Source organism: Cajanus cajan, chromosome 4 (genome assembly GCF_000230855.2).
Source record: "Cajanus cajan strain Asha chromosome 4, NIPB_CcT2T_4, whole genome shotgun sequence".
Classification (NCBI taxonomy): Eukaryota; Viridiplantae; Streptophyta; class Magnoliopsida; order Fabales; family Fabaceae; genus Cajanus; species Cajanus cajan.
Window position 1 is genome coordinate 66020777 of NC_138520.1, and position 23724 is coordinate 66044500.

The window sequence follows — 23724 nt, forward strand, 5'->3', positions numbered from 1 at the left end:
AAAGGTATTTTACAAAATTGTAAGATACTAAAAGATGTTATTCTCTTTAAGTATACAATAGTATTTAAAAAATATTTAATAAAATTGTAAACTACTAAATTAAAATTTAGAATTAATAAAAAATTATGCATTATTTATAATGTTAAAAAACATTTAAGTGACAATATTTATGAGAATAAAATTAATATGATAATAAAATTATATTAAAGAAATATTTTACTAAAATAATAAGATAAGAATTAGTGTTAAATACACAAATGATCAAAATATTTTTATATATGGATTTAAGGTTTAGGGTTTAAGATTTAGAGTCTATAATATTTATGAGAAAAAAAAATTAATAAGATAATAAAATTATACTAAAGAAATATTTTTATTAAAATAATAAGATAAGAATTAATATTAAATACACAAGTGATTAAAATATTTTTGTATTTGTATACTTTAAATTTTATTTTTGGTATACACTCTTAAACATTTAACATAACATTAAAAATGAAAAATTTTAAAAATTTTAATAATTAAATTATATGAGAAAAGATTGGTTTGATTTGATTCAAATTCAATAATAATTCATTTAGTCTGAATAAAATCAAAATGCACTTAATTTATTTTTATTCATATAATTTTTTTAAGTAAAAATCAAACTTAATCGCACCAAAAACACGTACCCAACATTGGATCTTGTCAAACTCACCACAACTTGTACATTCTGGATCCGAGCAATTTTATTTTGTTTTTACTTTTATGTTGACTAATATTAAAGGATAAACTCTCAAAATATAACAAGAAATTAAGATTGGAAAATTGGATGAAGGATACTAGTTTATGTAAAGTGACGACCTTAGTTATAACTCCATGTACTAATTAATTAAGCTTTCATGCAATAATATATATATATATATATATATATATATATATATATATATATATATATTCTCTTCATGGAAAATAAGTTTTAGATATAGAAAAGTTATCCATTTAAATTATGGGGCATATTTTAAGTTTTTCTTATCCGTAAAAATTAAACGTTTATTAAAGAATAACAACAACGCCTACACATTACGTAAATTATCTGAACAAAAAGCCTTTTATTATATTATTATTGAAAGATGATTTAAATTTCATATATAAATCAAGACAAATTTATTTAAAATATTATTTTCATATTTATTTTAACTTGTTTTTAAAAAACAAAATACTTTCTAAAAAAAACATAAAATAACTAAAATTTTAAAAATAGTTTTACATAAATTCCCACTATATCTTTAAATAAAACATTGCTGTCGTTGTTATGGAGATAATACTTTAAACACGATGTTACTTTCATTTAAAAATCTTACAATATTTTTATTAATATTTTAATTTTTATGCCATATCTTTCATTCTATTTTACATCTACGTTTTTATTATTATAAAAACTAGGATAAACTTGCTTTTCAATATTATTTTAAAGATTATATATGTTTTCAAGTCATGAACTTTTGTCCATTTTCATTTTTGGTTTCCAAACAAATTTATTTGACTTTGATCTCTAAAATTTTTCTTCAGAAACAAAATATATTGACGTTGGAGATTAAAAATATAAGTGGAAAAAAAAAGTTTAAAAAATAGAAGTAAAAATTGACAAAATTTAAAACGATAAAAGTTTAAAAATAAAAACTAGTAAATAATTTGTTTAGGAGTTAAAAATAAAAATAGATAAAAATTCAAGAACTAAAAGCATATTTAATTTTTATTTTAGAGTAAAAAAAAGGTAAAAGATAAATAGAACTATAGAAGTAAGTGATATGAAAGATTCAAATTAAATGTGATGAGTAGTGTATGACAAAAATGGTTGTTGAACACCAATTGTATGTATTTGCCACCTATAAAATAGGGAGAGGTGATATGATTAAATAAGAAAAAAGAGATGAAAAAACATGACAAGTATTGATGCTGGTGTATAAAACTTCAAAGTGTCCAACTATAAAATAGTCTTTGCATAATTAGCTGAAAATTCAATTTCATTAATTGTTATAAGTAATAGTAAAAAATTCAAATGAAAATAGCATTACCCATATATAATTACTAGCAGAGCTCTAAATTTGTCGTGTTTTAGAAAGCACCCTTCCAACGATGAGTGAGAATAACACGTGTCAGTGCATTAAGGAGCCTTCCCACGTGGACGCGTGTACAATAATATATTTCACCATACGTACACGGCTATGCAGAAGGCAGTGAAACATCGTCGTCATTGAATTTCAATTTCTCATGAATTCATGCGTAATTGTGCCGAAAAGACATCAACTATTAACTAATCATTTAATTAGTTATAATATGGAATAGTGATATCACCGGTTATTTGGGGTACCATTATTTAATTCCGCGTTTCATCGAAGCTGCCAAACGAAGGAAGTATACTTTACATGGTAACCTTCTACGAATAAAACTCTCTAAAATTTTGGTAAAAATAATTCGTGGTTTTCAATTCCTACCATGTAAAGATAGCGATTGGCCAATTATTTTGCTATTTTATTATTTTCTATAATGAGATTTCAGTATATACGTATTATTATATCAGTTCTGTACAGTGTTTTCTTAAAGGATATTCAAGGCTTCGGGTGCAAGTTTAACAGGTTAAAATTAAATCAGTTCCTTTTGTTAGAATTCCTGTTAGTAAAATAATCTTAATATGTATTTATTCAATCTTTTGCGTAACTTTGAGGATTAGATAATGCTTCATTAAAATATAATTCATGCTATTTTAATAACATATAAGGATTTTTGGTTGAAAGCGAGGGGGAGCAACCCTTTCTCCAATATTCTTTTCTTCTATAAATAGTCAAACAGTATTACTCATTAAACCTACTTCAAAACAAGACTCTCCTTCTCTGAAGTGTGAAACAATCCAATGGAAAAGATGATGCAGCCAGAGGATCAACAATCTCCATGGTTATTCTATGAAGAGATGAACTCAACTTTTGATCAAGGTGTTGAGTTATATGGCTTCACCATGAATAACCATGTTGATTTTGAACCTTATGGCTTCACTATGATGGATGATCATGTTGATGATTGTGGACTCAATACCCTATTGAGTTCTCTAGAGGACACTACTTCTGAAATATGCTCCATCACCTTTCCTTCCTCCCACATATTCCCCAATGATCATGTCCAATTCCCAATCAATGAAGAAACCCTTTACCTTCCAACACTGATGGAGTTGGATGATTTTGATTCCATATTGAGTGCTCAAATTGTTAGTTCTCAAGGTGAAAGTGAAGGGAGTTTCTTCCCTTCACAGAATTTATCCTCCAGTGAGGTGGAAAATGATGCATGGAGTCCTGCCTTATCTGTGAATTCAGAATCATCCTCAATTCATACACCACCTCTGACTTTACCACAAGAACACATGGAAATTGACAACCAAGTGAGTCTTCCACACTTGATGGAGGCTTGCGGAGAGGCCTTGGAGCAAGACCAGAAAGCACTGGCAGAAGTGATTTTGAAGTGCATGAGCCAGAAAGCTAGTCCACTTGGTGAGTCTCTAGAGCGCCTTGCATTTTATTTGTCTCAAGGCATAGCAAATCATGGAGACTATCTCAAAGGGGAGGCCTTCAAGAACTTTAAGCCTGCTTTGACGGCACTCTATCAAGGAAACCCAATCGGGAAAGTTGCTCACTTTGCAGCTATTTCAGCAATTGTTGAAGCCTGGCCACAAGATTGTGATGTTGTGCACATAGTGGACTTTTGTATTGGACATGGGGAGGAATGGCCTATTATGATTGAAGCTATTGCACACATGCACAAAACATTGAAATTGACATCAATCAAATTGGTTGATCATGATGGCATTGAATATTGTTCCACTCCATGCAATTTTGAGGAAACTAGAAGGCAACTATATGAACATGCCAAAACTTATGGTGTGAAGTTAGTGGTAGAGGAGAAAGGAGTGGAGGAACTTGTTGCTGAGATTAACAAAAGGGGTCGGAGAGGAGAGTTTTTGGTCTTCAATTGCATGATTGACCTTCCACACATGGGAAGACTAAGAAGTAGAAGACATGCCTTAGAGTTTCTAAGGGTAGCTGAGGATTTGATCAATAGCTCTGGCAACAGGGGAATGATCACTTTTGGGGATGGTGGTGCTTTTGAGAAAGTGAAAAATTGCTTGAATTTCAAGTCATTTTTTGATGGACATTTGGTGCATTACCAAGCCTTGTTGGAGTCTGTTGAATCACATTTTCCATCTCATTTCTTAGAAGCAAGACTTACAATGGAGCAATTATTTTTGCAACCTTGTATTTCTTCTCTTGATTGGTTGCAAACATGGGAGGAAATGAAAAGGGATTGCCATGTTGAGGCAAAGATTAGCTTAGAGGGTTGTAGATTGGGCAAAAATGTTTTGATGGAAATCAGAGAAGTGTTGAGAGGAAGTGAAGGTTCCTATCAGACCAGGATTGAAGAAGAATATGACAATGAACTGGTTTTGGAGTATAAAGGAACTCAACTATTAAGATTTTCAACTTGGAAAAAAAACTAAGCTAGATGGTTACTTTTTTGTGTGTGTATAAGTCAGAATTACACAATCAGAAGGTAGTAGTTATTATAATTTGATTTGTACAGATTCATGCTCATATGTACCCTTAAACACATTATATAAAGAAGTTCATTCTTTTTTCCCATGATATTTAACAACTTGTTTGCAAACAACCTTACTTTATTGTTATGTTTGCACCTTGATTTTATTTATTTTAAGCTAAACTGCTAAAGACAATAATATATTAATGAAAAGGGACATGAGGTGATAAGGGTACCCTGATCATATGCAAAACTGGAAACTAATCAACCTATAATCTGAATACTAAAACCGACCAACCGTATACGGTGTATGGGATCTACAGACCCTTTAAGCATAATATTGGGTTTATAGACTACTCAAAAAGAGAAAAGAGAAACTCTTCACTCTTCAACTTGCTCAACATGACCAAGATCTTAATTTTTAAGGGCTCAACACATGTTCATTTTATGTTATTGTGTAAATATTCATTTTAATTATTAAATTGGTAAATTTTGAAAAATACATTCTGCATAATCGTGACCTCAAATTGACAGATAAAGTTAAAAATGAATTACAAATTGAATTTGGAGACCAACTGAAATAATGAAGATAATCAATTTGATTATATATCTCTTTATAGCATTGGATTTCTTCTATAGTTCATTTCAGACTAATTTTTTCTACACTACATGGAATGTAGTACCGAATTCAATGTTGGGCAGTTTTTAAAGAAACTAGTAAATTATAGTACTTAAATATGTTTTTAATCTCTAGTTATAAAAAGATGAAGTGTTATGCTTTCTATGATGACATTTTCACCCCATAGCTACTTAAACTCCTCTGAGGAAGTCTAGTGAGCTTCGAGGTGTTACTGTGACTATTAAATAAATTTTATTATCGAGCCGGACGTGCACTTGGCACCAGCCACTACTACCAAGCTTTTGCTTTTTCCCAAGCACTTCTCTTAATCACGTCGCTCATCACGGAGACTGATTCGCTGCTGAAGAAAGGAGGATTTTATTTGAATTATATATCACGTAAACGTAAGATTCTTGTGGGCAACACATCAACTGTTCGACAAAATGCCCCTGCGAAATCCTACATGAGCTTTGTTATTCGGGATCTGGATCTGTTGCCTAATTATAGACCTGGTTGCTATTAAGTGTTTTCGGGGAGTGTCAAGAGGAATGCGTAATCAGTTACTGAAAAGAGGAGGAAATGCCCTCAAGGTGTTTGACAAAAGATACTAAGGCTGTCAGCCTGCCTCCAACTTCACTGGTGCCGTCCGGTAAGTTAAGTCTTACTTCACTTTTCATCTTCATCATAAGGCTTCCAAAAGGGGGAATGGAGGGTGCTCAAGGAAAGTTTGGAGGACACCTCAGTAAGATTCTGAATAATTCTACGTCGTTTTTCTTCACCAATGTGGCGGACAATCAGGAGATATCAGTGCTGTGGAAATTTTTTCAAAAATGGGGAACGGTAGTAGACGTGTTTATTCCAAAAAAATGTGATAAGCAAGGACAGAGGTTTGGTTTCGTACGGTTTTCTGGCGTCTGTGATGTGGTGGGTTTAGAAAGGAGTCTGAACTCTATTGTTATAGGAGCACGGAGGCTAAAGGTCAACCTCTCTCGTCACTCACGGAGGAAGACAAACCGATGTCATGTTGATACTCGGGTGCAAAGTACAAGGCAACCTGGGCCTGGGAGAGCAAAGCTCATTCATGGAGCATCGTATGCGGATAAATTGAAAGGAACGAAGAGGTTTGACACTAGGGAGTTGAAGGACAATATCGATGAGCCAGCTTTGGGGGGAAAACAGTGGGTGCGTAAAAAGGAACCGTGGGGTCATCTTCATTTCAAGGTTGATGGTCAGGTAATTGAGGAATGCCAGCGATCTTTGGTGGGTCGGCGTCATCGTCATATTCAGTTGAACACGATTCGTCAAGAGTTACTACAAGAGGGTCTCCTAGATATCAAGGTGACAACGATGGGTGATGATATGGTACTGGTGGAATCGGATGCGGATGTTAATCTTCAGGATACGGTGTCAATGTATCAAAAGCTTTGGGAAAGGTGGTTTTATGAGTTAGTCGAATGGCATCCAAGGATGGTTTGTGTACGACGTGAGACATGGGTACGTTGTTATGGCATCCCCCTTCACGCATGGTCAAATGAATTTTTTTATTAAAATGGTTTCTTCGATGGGGGATTTCATTCAAGTTGATGAAGTTACACGGGAAAGAAGGCATCTTGATTATGCTCGAATTCAAATGAGTACGACGTATAAGGCGCTGATCAATGAGGAGACACGAGTGTTGGTGAATGACTTATGCTTTTCGGTGCGTATCGTCGAGGAACATGGGGGACAATTTATGACAAAAGGATGGACTAGTGATGATAGCACCTTAGAGGATGTCTCCATTGATCAATCACTTGATTTGGACGATGTGGAAAATTTTTCTTCTGATGAGGATAGAGGGATGGAGGAGGGCCAAGTGGAGTCAATGATTAAAGAACGAACGAATGGTGAGGCTACATCGGGGATTGGCAATGATGACAGTGGTGGGAATTGTGTTGAGAGGGTAGAGCAAACGGTGGAAGAGGTAACAGAATCTACTAGGGAAGTTACTATTAATAAAGATTTAGTAATGGAAAGTTTTAATGTAATTGAAGGGGTGACTTTGGATGAGGATGGTGGACTGATAAGCAATATGAGTAGGAAGGTTAGTAAAAAGAAAGGAGTGCTTAGTATAGGGGGTGATGTGATGGGAGATGAGGGAGGGGTACGAACAGAGGTGGAAATGGAGGTGACTACAGCTGTTGTTCATCCAGTTGAAGAGGAGAGGAGTATTAAGACTAGGGAAGGGGTGATGTCAATAAACACCCTTCAAGCCAAAACTGATGAGCCAATTGGAAGGAAGAATATGAGAAGTGTACTAAAAATAACTAGAAAGCTAAAGCAGAAAAAAAGGGTCTCTCAAGTTTCGTCGTCAAACTAGAGATTTTGTGTCTGCAAAGACTGTTGAAGATGGGGTGACATCTAAAGTGGCCTCGTCGATTGAGTCTAAAGGTGTCAACTTAGGTGCAGAGCTAGAATGGTGTAATGATGAAGCCATGGCTGATCGTATTCTCTCTATCTGCAAGAGTATTGGAATGGAGGTGCGTGGGAATGAAGATGATGTGCGACAGAAACTTATTTCATTAGAGTTGAGGGATCGTATGGTGGCGATTGCTAAAAAGGGTTCCTCGGAAATGCAATGAAAATTGGTACATTCAATTGTCGTGGATTAGGGGGTGATGTGAAAAGGCGTCGTATATCTGAGCTTATTAGAGCAAACGAACTTGATTTTATTGCCATACAGGAGTCTAAATTGGAGAGGTGTGATCGTGCTTTTTGTGCTCACCTATGGGGATCTTCAGAGTTTGAGTGGCTTGCGTCTCATTCACAAGGTAGGAGTGGCGGTCTACTTTCTATTTGGAACTCCAATCGAGGTAAATTGGTGTTTACGTTTTCTGGTTCTGGTTTCCATGGTGTTTGCTTGCAATGGGGCGACAATGCAAATAGGTGTGTTGTGGTGAATGTTTATTCTCCTTGTCAGTTAGTGGATAAGAGGCGGTTGTGGGAAGCGATTATCATGTCAAAACGTGGTTTTGGGAGTTGTTTATGGTGTATAGTTGGGGATTTTAACACGGTGAGAAGACAAGATGAGAGAAAAGGGGTGAATGGTGAATACGGTGTACGGGATATGGAGGAATTCAACTCGTTTATAAGAGATATGGAGTTAATTGAAATACCACTAGTTGGGAAGCGATATACTTGGTTTAAAGGTGATGGTTCTATGATGAGTAGGTTGGATAGGGTGTTGGTCTCAAAAAGTTGGAGTGCTCACTGGGGTGCTGGATATGTGGAGGTCATCCCACGTGATGTATCTGATCATTGTCCATTGATTTTGAAACATAAGGTACTAAACTGGGGACCTAAACCGTTTCGTTTTAATAATTGTTGGCTTTCACATAGTGGTATTAACGATGTGGTTAGGTCTGCATGGGAGAAACAGGTCTCAGGTATATGGGCCGCCCAGAGATTAAGAGGAAAGTTCTTGAATGTTAAAATTTCTCTAAAGAAGTGGAACGTCGAAGTCTTTGGTAATGTGGATACTAAGATAAAAAGTCTGACCAAGAAATTAAAGGAGCTGGATGCGAAGAACGAGGATTAATTTCTTACAAACTCAGAAAGGATTAGGCAAAAGGAGCTATTGGATGGTATTTGGTGTACTCGGAGGAATAAACTAAGCTTGTTAGCTCAAAAGGCGCGAGTTCAATGGGGTAAATATGGTGATTTAAATTCCAAATACTTTCATGCTTGTATTAGGGGAAGGCAGCGATGTAACCAGATTATTGCTTTGAAGATAGGTGAGCGAATGGTAGAGGAGGTTTATGAGATGAAAGAGGTTGTGAGGTCATATTTTGATGAGCATTTCAAAGCAAGGAGTTGGCTTAGACCACGATTGTCACTTGATGGTTTTCCTGTGCTATCCAATGCACAAAATGCAAGGTTGGTTGGTGACTTTACGGAGGAAGAAGTATGTTGTTTGATTAGGGAGAGCGATGGTGACAAAAGCCCAGGGCCTGATGGGTTTAATTTTGCTTTCTTGAAGAGATTTTGGCCTCTTATCAAGGTGGATGTGATGGATTTGCTTGATGAGTTTCATACTTACTTGAAGATTCCAAAGGCTCTTTTGTCTTATTTTGTGGCTTTGGTCCCTAAGGTTCCCTGCCCTCAAGGTATGACTGATTTTCATCCTATTTCGTTGCTTGGGTGCCTGTATAAAATTATTTCTAAGGTATTGGCAAATAGACTGCGTGGTATTCTTCCATCAATTATCTCAGAGAATCAGTCTGCATTCATTCCTGGTAGACATATGCTGGATAGTGTTTTAGTGGCCAATGAAGCTATTGATTATGCTCATAAATATAAGAAACCGATTTTTGTTATGAAGATTGATTATGAAAAGGCATATGACTCTGTGGAGTGGGATTACTTGTTGTATATGCTCAGAGGGTGTGGTTTTGATGAGAGATGGGTACGGTGGATGGAAGGTTGTGTATGTGGGGGTAGTCTATCAGCACTTGTAAATGGGAGTCCCACGGGGGAAGTAGCTATTGGTAGAGGATTAAAGCAGGGAGATCCATTAGCACCATCTTTGTTCCTAATTGCTGTAGAAGGTCTCAGATTGTTGATGACCAGGGCCTTAGATATGAATCTATTTAAGGGTTTACACTTGGGTGGTGAAGGTCCATTAATTTCTCTTTTGCAGTTTGCTGATGATACTCTGATAATTGGAGAAGCTACTATGCAGAATTTGTGGTGCTTAAAGGCCATATTGCGTTGTTTTGAGTTAATTTCAGGTATGAAAATTAACTTTCACAAGAGTAGTGTCGTTGGTATTCACTCTGGGGTAGATTTTACTGAGTTGGCAGCTTCTTTCTTGCATTGTAAGGTGGGTCAACTACCGTTTAAGCATTTGGGATTACCTCTTGGTGCAAACCCTAGGAAGTTGGCTACTTGGAGACCAATACTGGATGGCTTACGTAACCGACTATCCTCTTGGAAGCATAGGTATTTGTCCATTGGGGGGAGGGTAACCTTAATCAATGCACACTACAAAAAAATCAAGTTTTAGCTACCACCAAAATCGGTCGCTATTTAGGTAAATTCAGTCGCTATTTCATTCAGCGACCGAAATAGCGATCGAAAAATTCCGTCGCTAAAACCCTGGTCGCTATTTCAAATAGCGACCGAAATATATTTCCGTCGCAATTTAGCGACCGAAAAATCAGTCGCTAGACAATAAAATCCGTCGCTAAAATTTTGGTCACCTAACTTATGAAGACCAATTTTGCGACCGAATTTTTTGGTAGCAAATTCCGTCGCTATTTTTTGTATTTATTTAATAAAAACATTTTATGAATCAGTCGCTAATTCGGTCGCTAAAAAACTGATATAGCTACGGATAAAATTGGTCGCTATTTCGGTCGCTAAAAAATTGATGTAGCTATGGATAAAATCGGTCTCTATTTCGGTCGCTAAAAAATTGATCTAGCTACGAATACAATCGGTCGCTATTTCGGTCGCTAAAAACTTGATGTAGCTACGGATAGAATCGGTCGCTATTTCGGTCGCTAATAGCTTGAATTAGCTACAAATTGATTTAGTCGCTATTTCGGTCGCTAAAATATACCAGTATTTTAAATTCTTTTTAAATTATAAATTTATACCTGTTAACGAATATGAAATTAATAATATATTTATTACACAATTTATAATAATAAACTAGAACATATTAAAAGACATAATCTTATCGATGTAAATTTATATTATAATGAAAACTAAATAAAATATAAGTATGTTAATATAGTATGCTAAAAACAAAATAATAACATAAAACGTTTAAACTTCAACAAAGTAATAGTAAAATACAATAAAATATCCTGAAACAAGTAAAATAAAGAAGCTTAATTAAGGGTCTTCTGCTATGTCATCAAGAACATCATCAACAGCATGGTCAGGATCATCTGGGGTAGTACTCGGTGCAGGAGGGGTTGGCCTTAAAGGGTCAATGTTGAGATGGCGTAGTATATACCGCATCTGCTCATCATGCTGTCATATATGCTCTTCTAATGCTTTTTCCTTTGCTTCCTTTACAGCAAGCTCAGCATTTAATTCACACCTTCAACAACCAAAACATAAAAGTCTACAACAAGGGGTCTCCCATCAATGCAAAAGAAGCTTAGATGGATAGCACTATGTCTCCAAAGTACATGCAACTTTTACATATAAAAGCAAAGACATAGCTGGACTTTCCAAGAATGAAAGATGAGAAGGGAGCATAGAGATTACAGAGAATATAATCTGTGAAACAGTGTGGATAGAAATGATGCAAGTAGTGGAAAGTATAGAAATGATGCAAGTAGTGGAAAGTATATGAGCAGACAAAAGAAGATTAACTATAATGCATGGTAAAGTTATGGCATGAAAGAAGGGCTACACATAGATAGGTCCAAGAGATAATTTATATCCTAAGTTGACCAGTGCCACTACCATGGAGAAAAGATTAATTACCCACCGCCCATGCCAAGCCACATTGTATCCAACAACCCTTATCTCAATAACTATAACTTACTAAGCATAGTTATATAACAAAGAAAACGCTTAAAATTTATATTTCATGCGTATTCATTACAAAATCATAAATCATAATTATTTATTGCTTTATAATACAAACCATTAATTATTTTTTTAATGTTATATATTTTGTAAAAACAAGAGAAGCAAAATCTGTTTATGTCTTTTTCAAAAGAAAACTGAAAAAAAAAAAAAAACGTCCTATTGCAGTTAAGTTTAACGACGTGGTGGGACCCACCTATCACGGTTGGCGTATGCCGCATAGCGCCATAGCGCACCCCACACATGTCCCACACCGTGAGCTGTCAACCAAGTTTCAATTTACTACTTCGTAACTACACATTAGTATTTCAGTATTAATTAATAAATTCATAAATTAATTACTACGAACTTGATGATCAACAAACAAAGGCTGATGCAAAGGACGTTGCAATATGTAGAGTGGAACAACTTTGTCCTTTCCCTTACGACCTTGTCCAACGAGAGCTTAAACGATATCCAAGTATGTACTTTGGAAACAAATTCTGATTTCTTCTAATGTTTTTCTTGTTGAAGGTGTGAATGGGGTATAATTTATCTTTTTTTTTCTAGCATCTAATTCTCGTTTGTCCTTTTATAGGCAGTATTTAAATTTTCTACTTTTATCTCAGCATCTTTTACCCAATAGTTCTCCCCATAGGGATATAATTTCACTTTTTGCTGTTAAGCAGGACTAACTATTTTGCAATATTTGATCACGGAACCAGATTTGATCTTTCATTTTTCTTTTATAATCAAATTTGATTATGATATGAATTGATACGTGATTTTTCTGCCTTTAATTTATTTTGTAATCAGATTGGCTAATTTTGACTTGAAGCAACACATTAAAAGAGGCAATATATTTTGATCATTTATTTCAATAAAAATTTAAAAACAAATCAGCTATACTCACTTGCTCTAACTTTGATCTGAGATCCTTGATGGTTCTCAAAAGATGAATTATTCAATATTTATGTTTCTCCTTCTCTACAGCAAGTAACTGAGCCTGCAAATAAAAAAAATTATTAGTAAAGGATGCATGATATTAAGTATGAAGAGTGGACATTATAGCATTATAAGAATTTTACAGTTCAGTTAATACTTTTTTTTTGTTCAATTGAGAAAGTAAATACTTTGGACATTATAGCATCAACTAGGAAATAAGAATTTTACAGCTCAGTTAATATTAAGTATGAAGAGTGGTTAGTTTGATAGAATAATTTATTAGTTATTATTAGTTTGTTAGAGTTTTTTTTTTTTGAGAATTAGTTTGTTAGAGCTAATTGCTAGTTGTAATTAGCTCAACATACAGAGCATCTTGTATCGTTTATCAACCATACAAATTGATTTTCTATAGTTCTCTTGAGGTTTTTCAAACAATTAATAAAATTTGATGCAGGGATGAAAAAAGTAGAAGGTAAAAATGCAATTTCATGAAATCTATTATATTGTACAAGCATGTTTTCTTCATTTTCCACCATTTTTATCTAGAAAACATTTTGAAGTGTTAAATTTAACTAGAGAAAGGGAAACGTACATCTTTTGTATTTCTCCAAAAATCAGTAAATCCACCAAACGAGACAAACCAAAAATAAAAAATTTCTAACATCCTTATAGAATTTGGGAAATTGTGTATCAAATGCAGACCACACACTATTGTTATTTATATTTACATGAGTTGGGTAAGGTAATAAATGCTAATAAAGTCCTAATCAAATGTTAGTATGTCACTTACGTTACATGTGCTGAAATTGGAAATCTGATTAGGCACATGATTCATCATACATGTGTAATATATGTCATATCTAACAATCCTACTATAGAAAGACTGAGCCAATTATGACAGTAGTAGAGTATACATATATTCATTTTATTTCACTGTAATTTCACTTGTAATTTTGTTACTCTAAAACAGAGTTAGCTTTGCTGTTATGAATTACTTACTTGCTGACTTAGCAGTGAGTTATCTAGAATAGGTTTATAATGATCATCTCTCTGTATTTTCCAGCTAATGAATCAATTTCTGTTTTCTCTATCACTGCTCTCAATTATCTCTCTATTATAAATTTTATTAAACGGAACACGTGACACTCTCATTTGATTAAAACTTAAATCCATAGAGGTTTACTTTAATATATAACATTTTCTGTCCTTATTCCTGAATTTAGCGAACCTCGCCTGTTTTGAATATGTAACAGAAATATACTTCATTTTTGGTATAGACACATAACACTACATAATGTGAAAAATAAAAATTCAGAAGCCCAATTTACTCTTCTCAAAACTGGACAAAATGTACAAATACCCAAGAACATGAAGAGAAGCAAATTGCCAGGATGCTACTTCACCATGAAACAAACAGAGGGTATTGATTAATCAACTTAAAAAAGTATATATAGATGTCTGCACAGCCAACAGGATTGTATTTGTAACCCAATTGGAACCAACCCAAGTCAGGCTCTATCCTCCAGGAGCCCACTTATTCCCCTACCCTACCAAGGTGCTTGCATTTTCCGTCACGAGTCACAACACCAAACAACTCTTGATCCCAAGTGTGGGATTTTGGAAAAAGGATGAATACTCTAAAAAAAAATCACAACATTTAAGGAGAATCTTCAACTAAAGGTCGTCCATTCTATATATTTACCTCAGACTTAGTGAATTCGTATGGTAATTCCTTAGCTTCTTTTCTCAAACTTTGGCTATTGGATCCTGGATTTTGGACTATGGTGCTTGTGATCATACATACACAAAGGGTGCGTTTTGTGAAGAAATTTTTTTTCATGTCCGAAAATCATACGTTAAATGCCCTCTTAAGTATTTTTTTCCAACTGTATAACCAGCACACACACAGTGACACATGCTCAAACAACAAAGTTCAGTTTTCCTTATACTTTCCTGATGAATATCTATGACTAGAGTTAATTCATTAAGACAGCAGCCATTCACAAATCAAAAGGAATGTTGACAACAACACACACACACAAATAAAAAATAAATAAAATAAAAGATTTAAAAAAAATAAAAAAGAAAAAGATTGGTTTGCTTTACCTCTGCAGATTTTTCTGGACCCTCAAATGCTCTTGTTACCTGCAATACCCAAAGAGAAAGGCATCCTAGTTAATACCCCAAACAATGCTATAGCAGTGTAGCAAATAGCGAGATGACCACTATTTTGATTTTTTATGCAGATTAAATAATTTATTCTATATACATATAAATGCTAATTTAAAAAGAAAATACATAACATTCATGACGTATTCTTAATTAACAATAAAAGGTCATATGTTTTAATCAAAACATACAAGTAAATAACAATAGATGTGAAGAAAACAAACAAAATTAAAGGCATAATCATATTTCAAAATTCAAATATAAGACAGCTTAAACATTCAATAAAAAGAAAGGGTGGGTGTTGCAGAAAGAAAAGAACAAAAGAGGTTGATGGTTCACAGTTTAGAACACAGAGATGATTCAAAATGCAAAGTAGATAAGAGAATAGAAGGTGGCTAATGCTAGAAATACTGACGAAGATGGGTGGGTGTTAGTTGAACAGTGAGGAGTCACAATAGATAAAAGCATGGGAAAATAAATCCAATTAGGGATATTTTTTATTGAGTTAATCACCTATACAAAATACTTTTTAACTTCTCATCACAGTTGACCACATTCTTGTTGTTCGGATCCTACTCAATGAAGACGCAACTCATCTTAGTCAGTCCATGAGGGCTGCATATCAATATATCAAAATAAATATACCCAACCATAAAACATCACAGCCAACTTAACAACTGCATACATGCATTTTACAAATTTATAACTTACATTTATATAATTAGAAAAATGTAAGTATCATACAAGATCATATAACAGTTCAAAAACATCAGGAGATCTTAATTTATAACTTACATTTTTTGTCTTACCTCAACCCATGCATACAACAAGTGCACAACATTTTCCTAAGTTGTACTATATCATTAGAACTGCAAGGGAGCATATCTTAGCCAAATTAACACCTAAAGATCAACTATAGGTCTATGTTTACTGTTTAAATTAATGGAAAATAATGAAATGGAGTAAAAAGCGAAATGAAATAATACTAGGTTCCATTGTTTACGAATTGCATGTTTAAAATAGGATGAAATCGAATGGAACATAAAAGAATACATTCCATTCCATTCAATCAAATACCTTTCTCTTCCCATAGGTTCACCTAAAACAGGACCAAGTTAAGAACTCACCGCCGGCGAGAGAGTGTTGGAGCATTTTAACGGAGAAGGAAGCGTAGTGGCCGGCGTTGGAACAGAAAAGAACGGAGAAACGGAGAAGAAGGGCTCTGCTAGGGCAAGAGTCACTCGTATCACTGAGAAGGAGGAAGGTTTCACAAAACTAAATTATAAAAGTAAAAAAAAAATTAATTCTTTATAAGCATTTTTTTAAATTTTAATTTGTGCTTAGTTTATTTAAAATAAATAAATAAATAAACATTTATTTTAAAATTTTATTTGAATCAAACATGTTATTATTAAATTAGATTAAAATAAAGGAATTATTTTAAATTTCACTCGAATAGGATAATTATATTAATTTATTATCAAATTTTTAAATAATTTCACATCCTATTAATATAATTAAATAATTATGTTAATAAATAAAGTTTATAAATAATTAAATAATATTTATCTTAAAAATAAACATTATTTTTAAACGTTAAATTGTTAGATTATGAAAATTAAATCATAATAAATCAAAAGATTATAAAAATTATAATTCAAATCAAAAGAAATAAAAAATATTAAATACATTAAAATATTATAATTAAAAAAATTCAGTATTAAATCAAAAGAGTATAAAAATCATAACTAAAATTATAATAAATATTCTAATATTAAATATTTGTATCAAAGAAATGCTATAGATTTTAAATTTTATTTATTATATTTTATAATCAAAAGATATCTAATATTAATTCAAAAGATTATAATAATTATATCTCAAATCATAATAAATAATTTGATATTAAATTTATTATATATTAAACCTAATTAAATATTTTTTATCAAAGAAACTTATACAGATTTTAGATTTTATTTACTATATTTTATAATCAAAAGAAATCTAATATTAAATTACATATAACTAAAATCATAATAATTTTTCTAATATTAAATTTAATATATACTAAAATTAATTAAATATTTATATTTAAGAAATTGTTATAGGTTTTAAATACATATTTTAAAGTTTTTATTTTATTAAATTAATTGAATATAAATTATATTTTATCACTTTTTAATAAAGTGAGTGAATGATAATAAATTAATTAAAATTTTAAAATATATTTTAATTAAAAATATTTTTTTTATCAATATAGTGACTAAAAATATTATAATAAATAATAAAATTAAACAAATTAAATCTTATAATAGTTATTTTTTAATAATGCTAAATTAAATATTCTTATTCTTTTACAATAAATTAAAATGAAAAGGTAATAAAATATTTTAATTGATATTTTAAATAAAATATATTAAAATATTATAATCAAAAGAAATCCAGTATTAAATTAAAAGATTATAAAAATCATAACTAAATTTATAATAAATATTTTCATATTAAATATTTATATCAAATAAATTATTACAGATTTTAGATTTGATTTATTATATTTTATAATTAAAATATATTTAATATTAAATTAAAAGATATCTAATATAATGCGGAGGATTTTTCAAAGTTTAGAAAAGATATTATATTATATATAGATATTACTTTTAATATTTTACAAAGAAATTAAAGTGGCACAGCGGTACCATGGGTGGCCCATAATCTCCATTCTCATGGTTCGAATCCTAGCTTTGACATTTTAATAAAAATTGCCACATCAAATTGACATTTGAATGATAAAAAAAAAAAAAAGTTTTAGCGACCGATTTTAATTCGGTCGCTAAAATATACAAAAGTTTAGGATTAGCGACCGAATTAAAATCGGTCGCAATTTATTTTGATATTTATTCAAAATTGGTCGCTAATTCCGTCGCAAGCCATGCTTTCATAAAACACAATTAAATAGCGACCGATTTTCTCGCTACCACACTATTCCGTAGCTAATTCGGTCGCTAAATAGCGACTGAAAAATTTCGGTCGCTAAATCGGTCGCTATTTTAATCAGTCGCTAATTCGGTCGCAAAATAACGACCGAAAAATTTCGGTCGCTAATTTCGGTCGCTATTTAGTATTTTTCTTGTAGTGGCAGTTTTGAATGCAATGCCCATCCATTTTCTGTCATTTTTTAAAGCACCGAACTCGGTGATTAAGGAAATTGTGGCCATATCCAACATGGCTTCTTGTGGAGAGGTGTCGAAGATGGCTCAAAGATTCCTTGGGTAAAATGGGAAACGGTGTGTAAGTCAAAAGATGAGGGTGGACTAGGAATCAAGGATGTCAGATTGTTCAATTGGGCACTATTAGGGAAATGGGTATGGAGGTGTATGCTCTATCCAAGTACGATGTGGGCTAAGGTTCTTCAAGGTAGGTATGGGCGCATTGAGTCCTTTTCTAAGACTTCAAATGTGGATAGGAGGGATTCTTGGTGGTGGAAGGATATAGTTTGGGTGCTTCAACAAGGAAATTTTTGGTTGGATGAAAAGATTGATCGTTGTATTGGTGATGGTACTTCGACCCGATTTTGGGAGGATAAGTGGATAGGTGGTTTACGCTTGTTGGATGTCTTTCCTCGTTTGTACTCCTTTGCCTTTGATCCGTTGTCAATGGTGGGGCATAATGGAAATTGGGAGGGATCTACGTGGCTGTGGCAGGTTAAATGGAGAAGAGAACCTTTTGTCCATGAAGTAGGGAGTGTGAATTCCTTACTAGAAATGCTTCAGGGACTACAAATTTTCTCTTCTAAACAAGATCAATGGAGATGGATTTGTGATAAGGATGGTGTATTCTCAATGAAAAGTGCGTACTCTTGGCTGCAACACTCGCTGGGTGGAGAACTTTCATATTCCTCAGATTTTCATCTAGTCATAAAAAGTCTTTGGAAATGCAAGGCTCCGATCAAGTGCTTGGTATTCTGTTGGCAGGTGTTCATGAATGCATTCCCTTGCAAATCATTGTTACAAGTACGTGGTGTGGAGTTGGAAAATAATCTATGCTCTCTTTGCTCTTTTTTTATCGAAGACCCTCTTCATCTCTTTCTAATGTGTCCAATGGCTTTTAATACTTGGTTATCTGTAGCTAAGTGGTTGGATGTTGAGGTGGTCCTTCCAAATTCCCTAACTTCTCTCTATCTATATTGGACGAATCTTGGTATATATAAAAAATCCACCCAGTGTTTTAAAGTGGTTTGGGTGTCCGTAATATGGTCACTATGGCTTCATCGGAATGGTATAATCTTTCAGCAAGGTGTAATGGATTGTAAGGAAGTGTTGGACAACATTAAACTGCGGTCATGGAAGTGGATTAAAAGTTCTGTCCCTGGTTGTTCTTTTTAGTTACTCTAGTTGGTATTTCAGCCCACGTTTGTGTATTTCATAATTTTGCTTAGATTTTGAACTCTTCTGTAATGGGTTGGAGTACCCCTTGTACTCCGTATAATTATAATCTTTTTGCTTATCAAAAAAAAAAAAGAGAGTTTTGATTTTAATCTTTCTAAATTTTTCTTTGATTATGATTTTTTTAAAATTTGTAAACACTGTGTTTTGGTCTTTGTAAAATAAATGAATTTTGACTTAATTCACGTGTTATATATATATATATATATATATATATATATATATAATTTTCATTCATCTAAATTTAAAGTCACTATTTTTTTATCTTTATAAATTATTTTAAGGTAAATGAATAGCAATTAATTATTTTAATATCTATACGAAATTTTTAAAAATGTCAAGGATTTACATAATATTACTAACAATTGTATGTAACACTTAATATTTTCATCTAATTTTTCCATAAATAAAAAGTGATTTAAAATGCTCACAAAAAAAATAGGAACTAAAAATAATTGTTTCAATTTTAGAAGAATGAAAGAAAGAAAAAAAAAAAGATTTTACAGGGACTAAAATTAAAACTAAAAAATTTTGTATGGACTGATTTTTTTTAAGTATTTTCATTTTATTTTTTATCAAAATTTAATTTATAATTTTTTAATTTTTAAAATAAGATAATATTTTATAAATTTTTAAATAATAATATATTTAAATACTTTAAAATTATATAAATGTTTATTAATATGTATATTTAAATATAAAAATTCATTAAATTCTAAAACTTATAACATAAATTTTTATCACATAAAAATTTAAATAAATTATTTATTCAAATTAATTCATCTAATGGTAAGGTTAATAAAATGAAATGAGAATGTGAGCTACGAGAAGTATTCTCCAGACATTTGTTTTCGAGCAATACTACATTAGTTTCTAAATAAATTGATCTAGAATACCTTTTATTTATACCATTTTGCCTTAAAGTTATGTAAATATATTAATGTTTTCCATTTAATTACAAAAATATTACTGTATTTTATTCTACATCATTTTTATGCTAATCGATGTAGAATGACGACATAGAAAAATACTTTGTAGTTGTGATTAAATTATATGTGAAAAATAACCGTTGTTTTTTTTTTCATAATATTTAACTTGTAGGGAAAAAAAAGACATTTGTACCTCTTAAATTTTAAAAATTAAAATAAAATAAAAAGGGTAATGAAATAAGTAGTGGTAGGTGGTTATTTGAAGAAAACATAAAAAGTTATTTATTTTTCTTTTTTAATATTTGAGAAGTATAATAGTTTACTAAAAAATGAAAATAAAAAATGATGAGACACTTTGTATCTTCTTTATAATAAATTAGAGGGGTTAAAATATTTTGTATCTCTAATAATTATATATAGATATGATATTAAAAGATTATGGATAGTTATTTAGATATGATATATATATATATATATATATATATATATATATATATATATATATATATATATAAAGTACATCTATGGGATATAATAATCTACTGAAAAGTGGAGATCAAAATTGGTTATATACTCTAATCCCTTTTATTAATAGGTATAGACTAGCAAAATCGAAATACTTTGTGCATTTATAATAATTAAAAAAATGAAATAAATAACTAATGTTTAATGGTTTAACTAGTGTCTTCATTGGTCTTCAATCTTCAAGGTCTTGAGTGTTGAAATATATAAATATATATATTTTTTAGTAATATATAGAGGGGTACAATAGTCTACCGAATATGAAAATCAAAATAATTACTAAAAGAAATATTCTTTTTATATATTAGTATAGTGTAGATTCACAATTGTATTTTCTTAATTCTTAATTCAGTAATTTCAATTCTTCAACTTTATAAAAATTTATAATTTTGATTCCACAACTAAATGTCTATTATTTGACCATCAAAATTATAATGTTGATCATGACTTTATTTACTTAATAGTATTTTAAATTACACTTTTATTCTTTATTTTATCTCATTTTTATATATTTTTTTATCACTTTTATGAGATTAAAATAGAAAAATTGTAATATATATAATCTAAATATTAATTATTGTAATATCTATTTAATGTTAAGTTGTTATTAACAACACAATTTTAACAGTTAATTAATAAATGAATATTTAGTGATAAGATTAAAATTACAAATTTTATAAAATTAAAAAATCAGAATAGTAGAATTAAAAATTAAAAGATTAAAATTATATTCAAATATTATATAGAAAAAAAATACAATTTAGTGAAAATAATATTATATTGATAGATTGATAAATAGTTGAAATGGACTCATTCGATTCAAATAGGTCTAGGTCGTCGTATTTATCAATAGGTTTAGGCATTTAGCTTTGCACCTGGTCAGAATTTCTAAACCACCCATTTATTATTTTGTTGGTTTAGGTCGTCGAATTTGTCACTAGCTTTCCAAAAGAAAAAAGTAATAAAATACACAAAACTGCAAGATATTTTTAGAAGTTTCTATGAATTGGAACTAGTTTTCTTTGATCTGTTTTTAATTCTTATTATCTTGGTGTTTTTCTCATTCTTTCAATAGAGTCCTGTTCCTTTGTCATGCAAATATCTTAAAACAATATATATTAACGTTACGAAAACACCTTGATTCATGCTTATCTTTCAAATAGGAATATACAAAAACTCAATGTTACTGTAATTTATGAAGATTGTGATTATCTTTTGGATAAGAAGCAGTATATTCCAACTTAAAAAATATACGCATATAGTTATACATGAGAGATGCTGCTTTAAAACTTCTACTTTCCAAAAGTCAATATAATGTAATTAATATAGTTCACTGATGAACAAAATAAAGGACGAAATTTAAGAAATGTACCAAAACAGTGGCTTAGCTCATGCAACTTCATTATTATATTGAAAAGAATCTGAATTAATTATGGTATAAATATTCAGCTGTTTTCAGCTTTTAACTTTCCTATTGAATGGTAGTCCTGACTCTTTGTAGATAGAGATTAATGAGTTAATTAAGTAGAAGAGGTTGTGCCGTAAATTCACTGTCTTACTCTCAATAATATATATATATATATATATATATATATATATATATATATATATATATATATATATATATATATATAACATATATATTGTCTATCGAAGATAATAAATAAATTTTTTTTTAATATATAACACAATTATATATTTATAATTGAAAATTGAAAATTATTAATTAAGTTGGAATAACTCTATTTCAGTTGATCCATAATGATTGCCTTTACTTTTAATATGTGGTGAATGTTGATGACCTTTTTTGTTCACATATTTTACATATTATTTATTTTTTAAAATAATTATTTACATTAGACTTTCTTTTTAAAAAAGCTTGAAGACCAGCTTTATGGATTATAATATAATATTATTATATTGCTTAATGAGTGGTGTGGGAATGAAAAGGAGAAAAAAAAAAATTGAAGAAAAACCGAACGTACGTAGTGTTGTTTGGAAGACTTTTAATGGGGGGACAAGAAAGAAATAGACATGAACACGTACTTCCTCTTTTTTTCCTCAAATCCTCTTAGAGGGTGCGTTTTAAAGTTTACAAATTTATTTCATAAAACGTGAACATAGTAATGTGATGTTTCCATGTTATGAACTTAATTTAAAACATTGTTTCTCAACAAGTAAAACAAGTTATATTTAGAACTTACTAATTTATTTGATTTTTATTTCTCTGTTGAGGCTGAGGGTTAAAAGAAAAATACATATTTATTTTCTTATTTTTAATCACCTGAATTTTTAAAATTATTTCTAATTAAGTATTTTTCAGTTTACCTAAAAATAATAATCATGGTTATAAAATAAATTATATAGGAGTTTGAGTTGACGCGACTACAGAATAAGGCCAGGATTGAAAATATATGCCCAAAGGATTAAGAACTACGTACTAAAGGTACGTGAAATTCGTTGAAAAAGGAAAAGAATTTGAATTTGATTGAAATATTTGATATTTACATCCTTATATGACTGGCAAAATTCATTTACTCAAACAGAATTATTGACATTAATTGTACTCATATGTTTGGTGTATTTTAACTTCTCAAAATCTCTATCTATCTATCCCTCTATATATAATAATCGTAATGGAAAGATGATATAATAAATGTAGTATAAATTGTCTTTATTTGTTTTTGCACAAAATAAGAGTTTTAACGAAGGATCTTGAAGGAAAGCGAAAGGAAACAAATATAAGGACATTATGTCTTCAGCTTAAATTAACGCAAAATTTACAAGTCATTGATTCTTTGGCACTGAATTAAAACACATGTTAACCTTATATTAATCCTTGCATTATAGGATCCAAGGAGTTGTAAGCATATAAACCTATATATTTTAAAGAAATACGTACAAGTCCTCTATTCAATTAATTCATGCAAATATCTTTTAGTAGTCCTATATAATCTTCATGTAT

The 23724-nt window shown here is 31.0% G+C and overlaps 3 protein-coding genes across 3 annotated transcripts; all 3 read left to right on the forward strand.

Moving 5' to 3' along the window:
• Positions 1-2827: 2827 nt before the first annotated feature.
• LOC109790173 (protein NODULATION SIGNALING PATHWAY 2) lies at positions 2828-4670 on the forward strand. The gene has a single exon (XM_020349289.3). The coding sequence runs from the start codon at positions 2894-2896 to the stop codon at positions 4523-4525; it is 1632 nt and encodes a 543-aa protein (XP_020204878.1). The 5' UTR covers positions 2828-2893; the 3' UTR covers positions 4526-4670.
• Positions 4671-5761: 1091 nt separating this feature from the next.
• Positions 5762-6730, forward strand: LOC109790171 (uncharacterized). The gene has a single exon (XM_020349288.2). The coding sequence runs from the start codon at positions 5762-5764 to the stop codon at positions 6728-6730; it is 969 nt and encodes a 322-aa protein (XP_020204877.2).
• Positions 6731-18258: 11528 nt separating this feature from the next.
• On the forward strand, positions 18259-19248 carry LOC145957469 (uncharacterized). The gene is made up of 3 exons (XM_083073731.1): positions 18259-18712; positions 18805-18876; positions 18992-19248. The coding sequence occupies exons 1-3, from the start codon at positions 18259-18261 to the stop codon at positions 19246-19248; spliced, it is 783 nt and encodes a 260-aa protein (XP_082929857.1).
• The last annotated feature ends 4476 nt before the right edge of the window (positions 19249-23724 follow it).

Coding starts and splice junctions, on each gene's coding strand:
- LOC109790173 (XM_020349289.3), top strand. CDS start 2,894: ATGGAAAAGATGATGCAGCCAGAGGATCAACAATCTCCATGGTTATTC.
- LOC109790171 (XM_020349288.2), top strand. CDS start 5,762: ATGCCCTCAAGGTGTTTGACAAAAGATACTAAGGCTGTCAGCCTGCCT.
- LOC145957469 (XM_083073731.1), top strand. CDS start 18,259: ATGTGGGCTAAGGTTCTTCAAGGTAGGTATGGGCGCATTGAGTCCTTT. Junction 18,713..18,804: donor TGGTGTATTCTCAATGAAAA/GTGCGTACTCTT, acceptor TGGAAATGCAAG/GCTCCGATCAAGTGCTTGGT. Junction 18,877..18,991: donor CTTGCAAATCATTGTTACAA/GTACGTGGTGTG, acceptor GGTTATCTGTAG/CTAAGTGGTTGGATGTTGAG.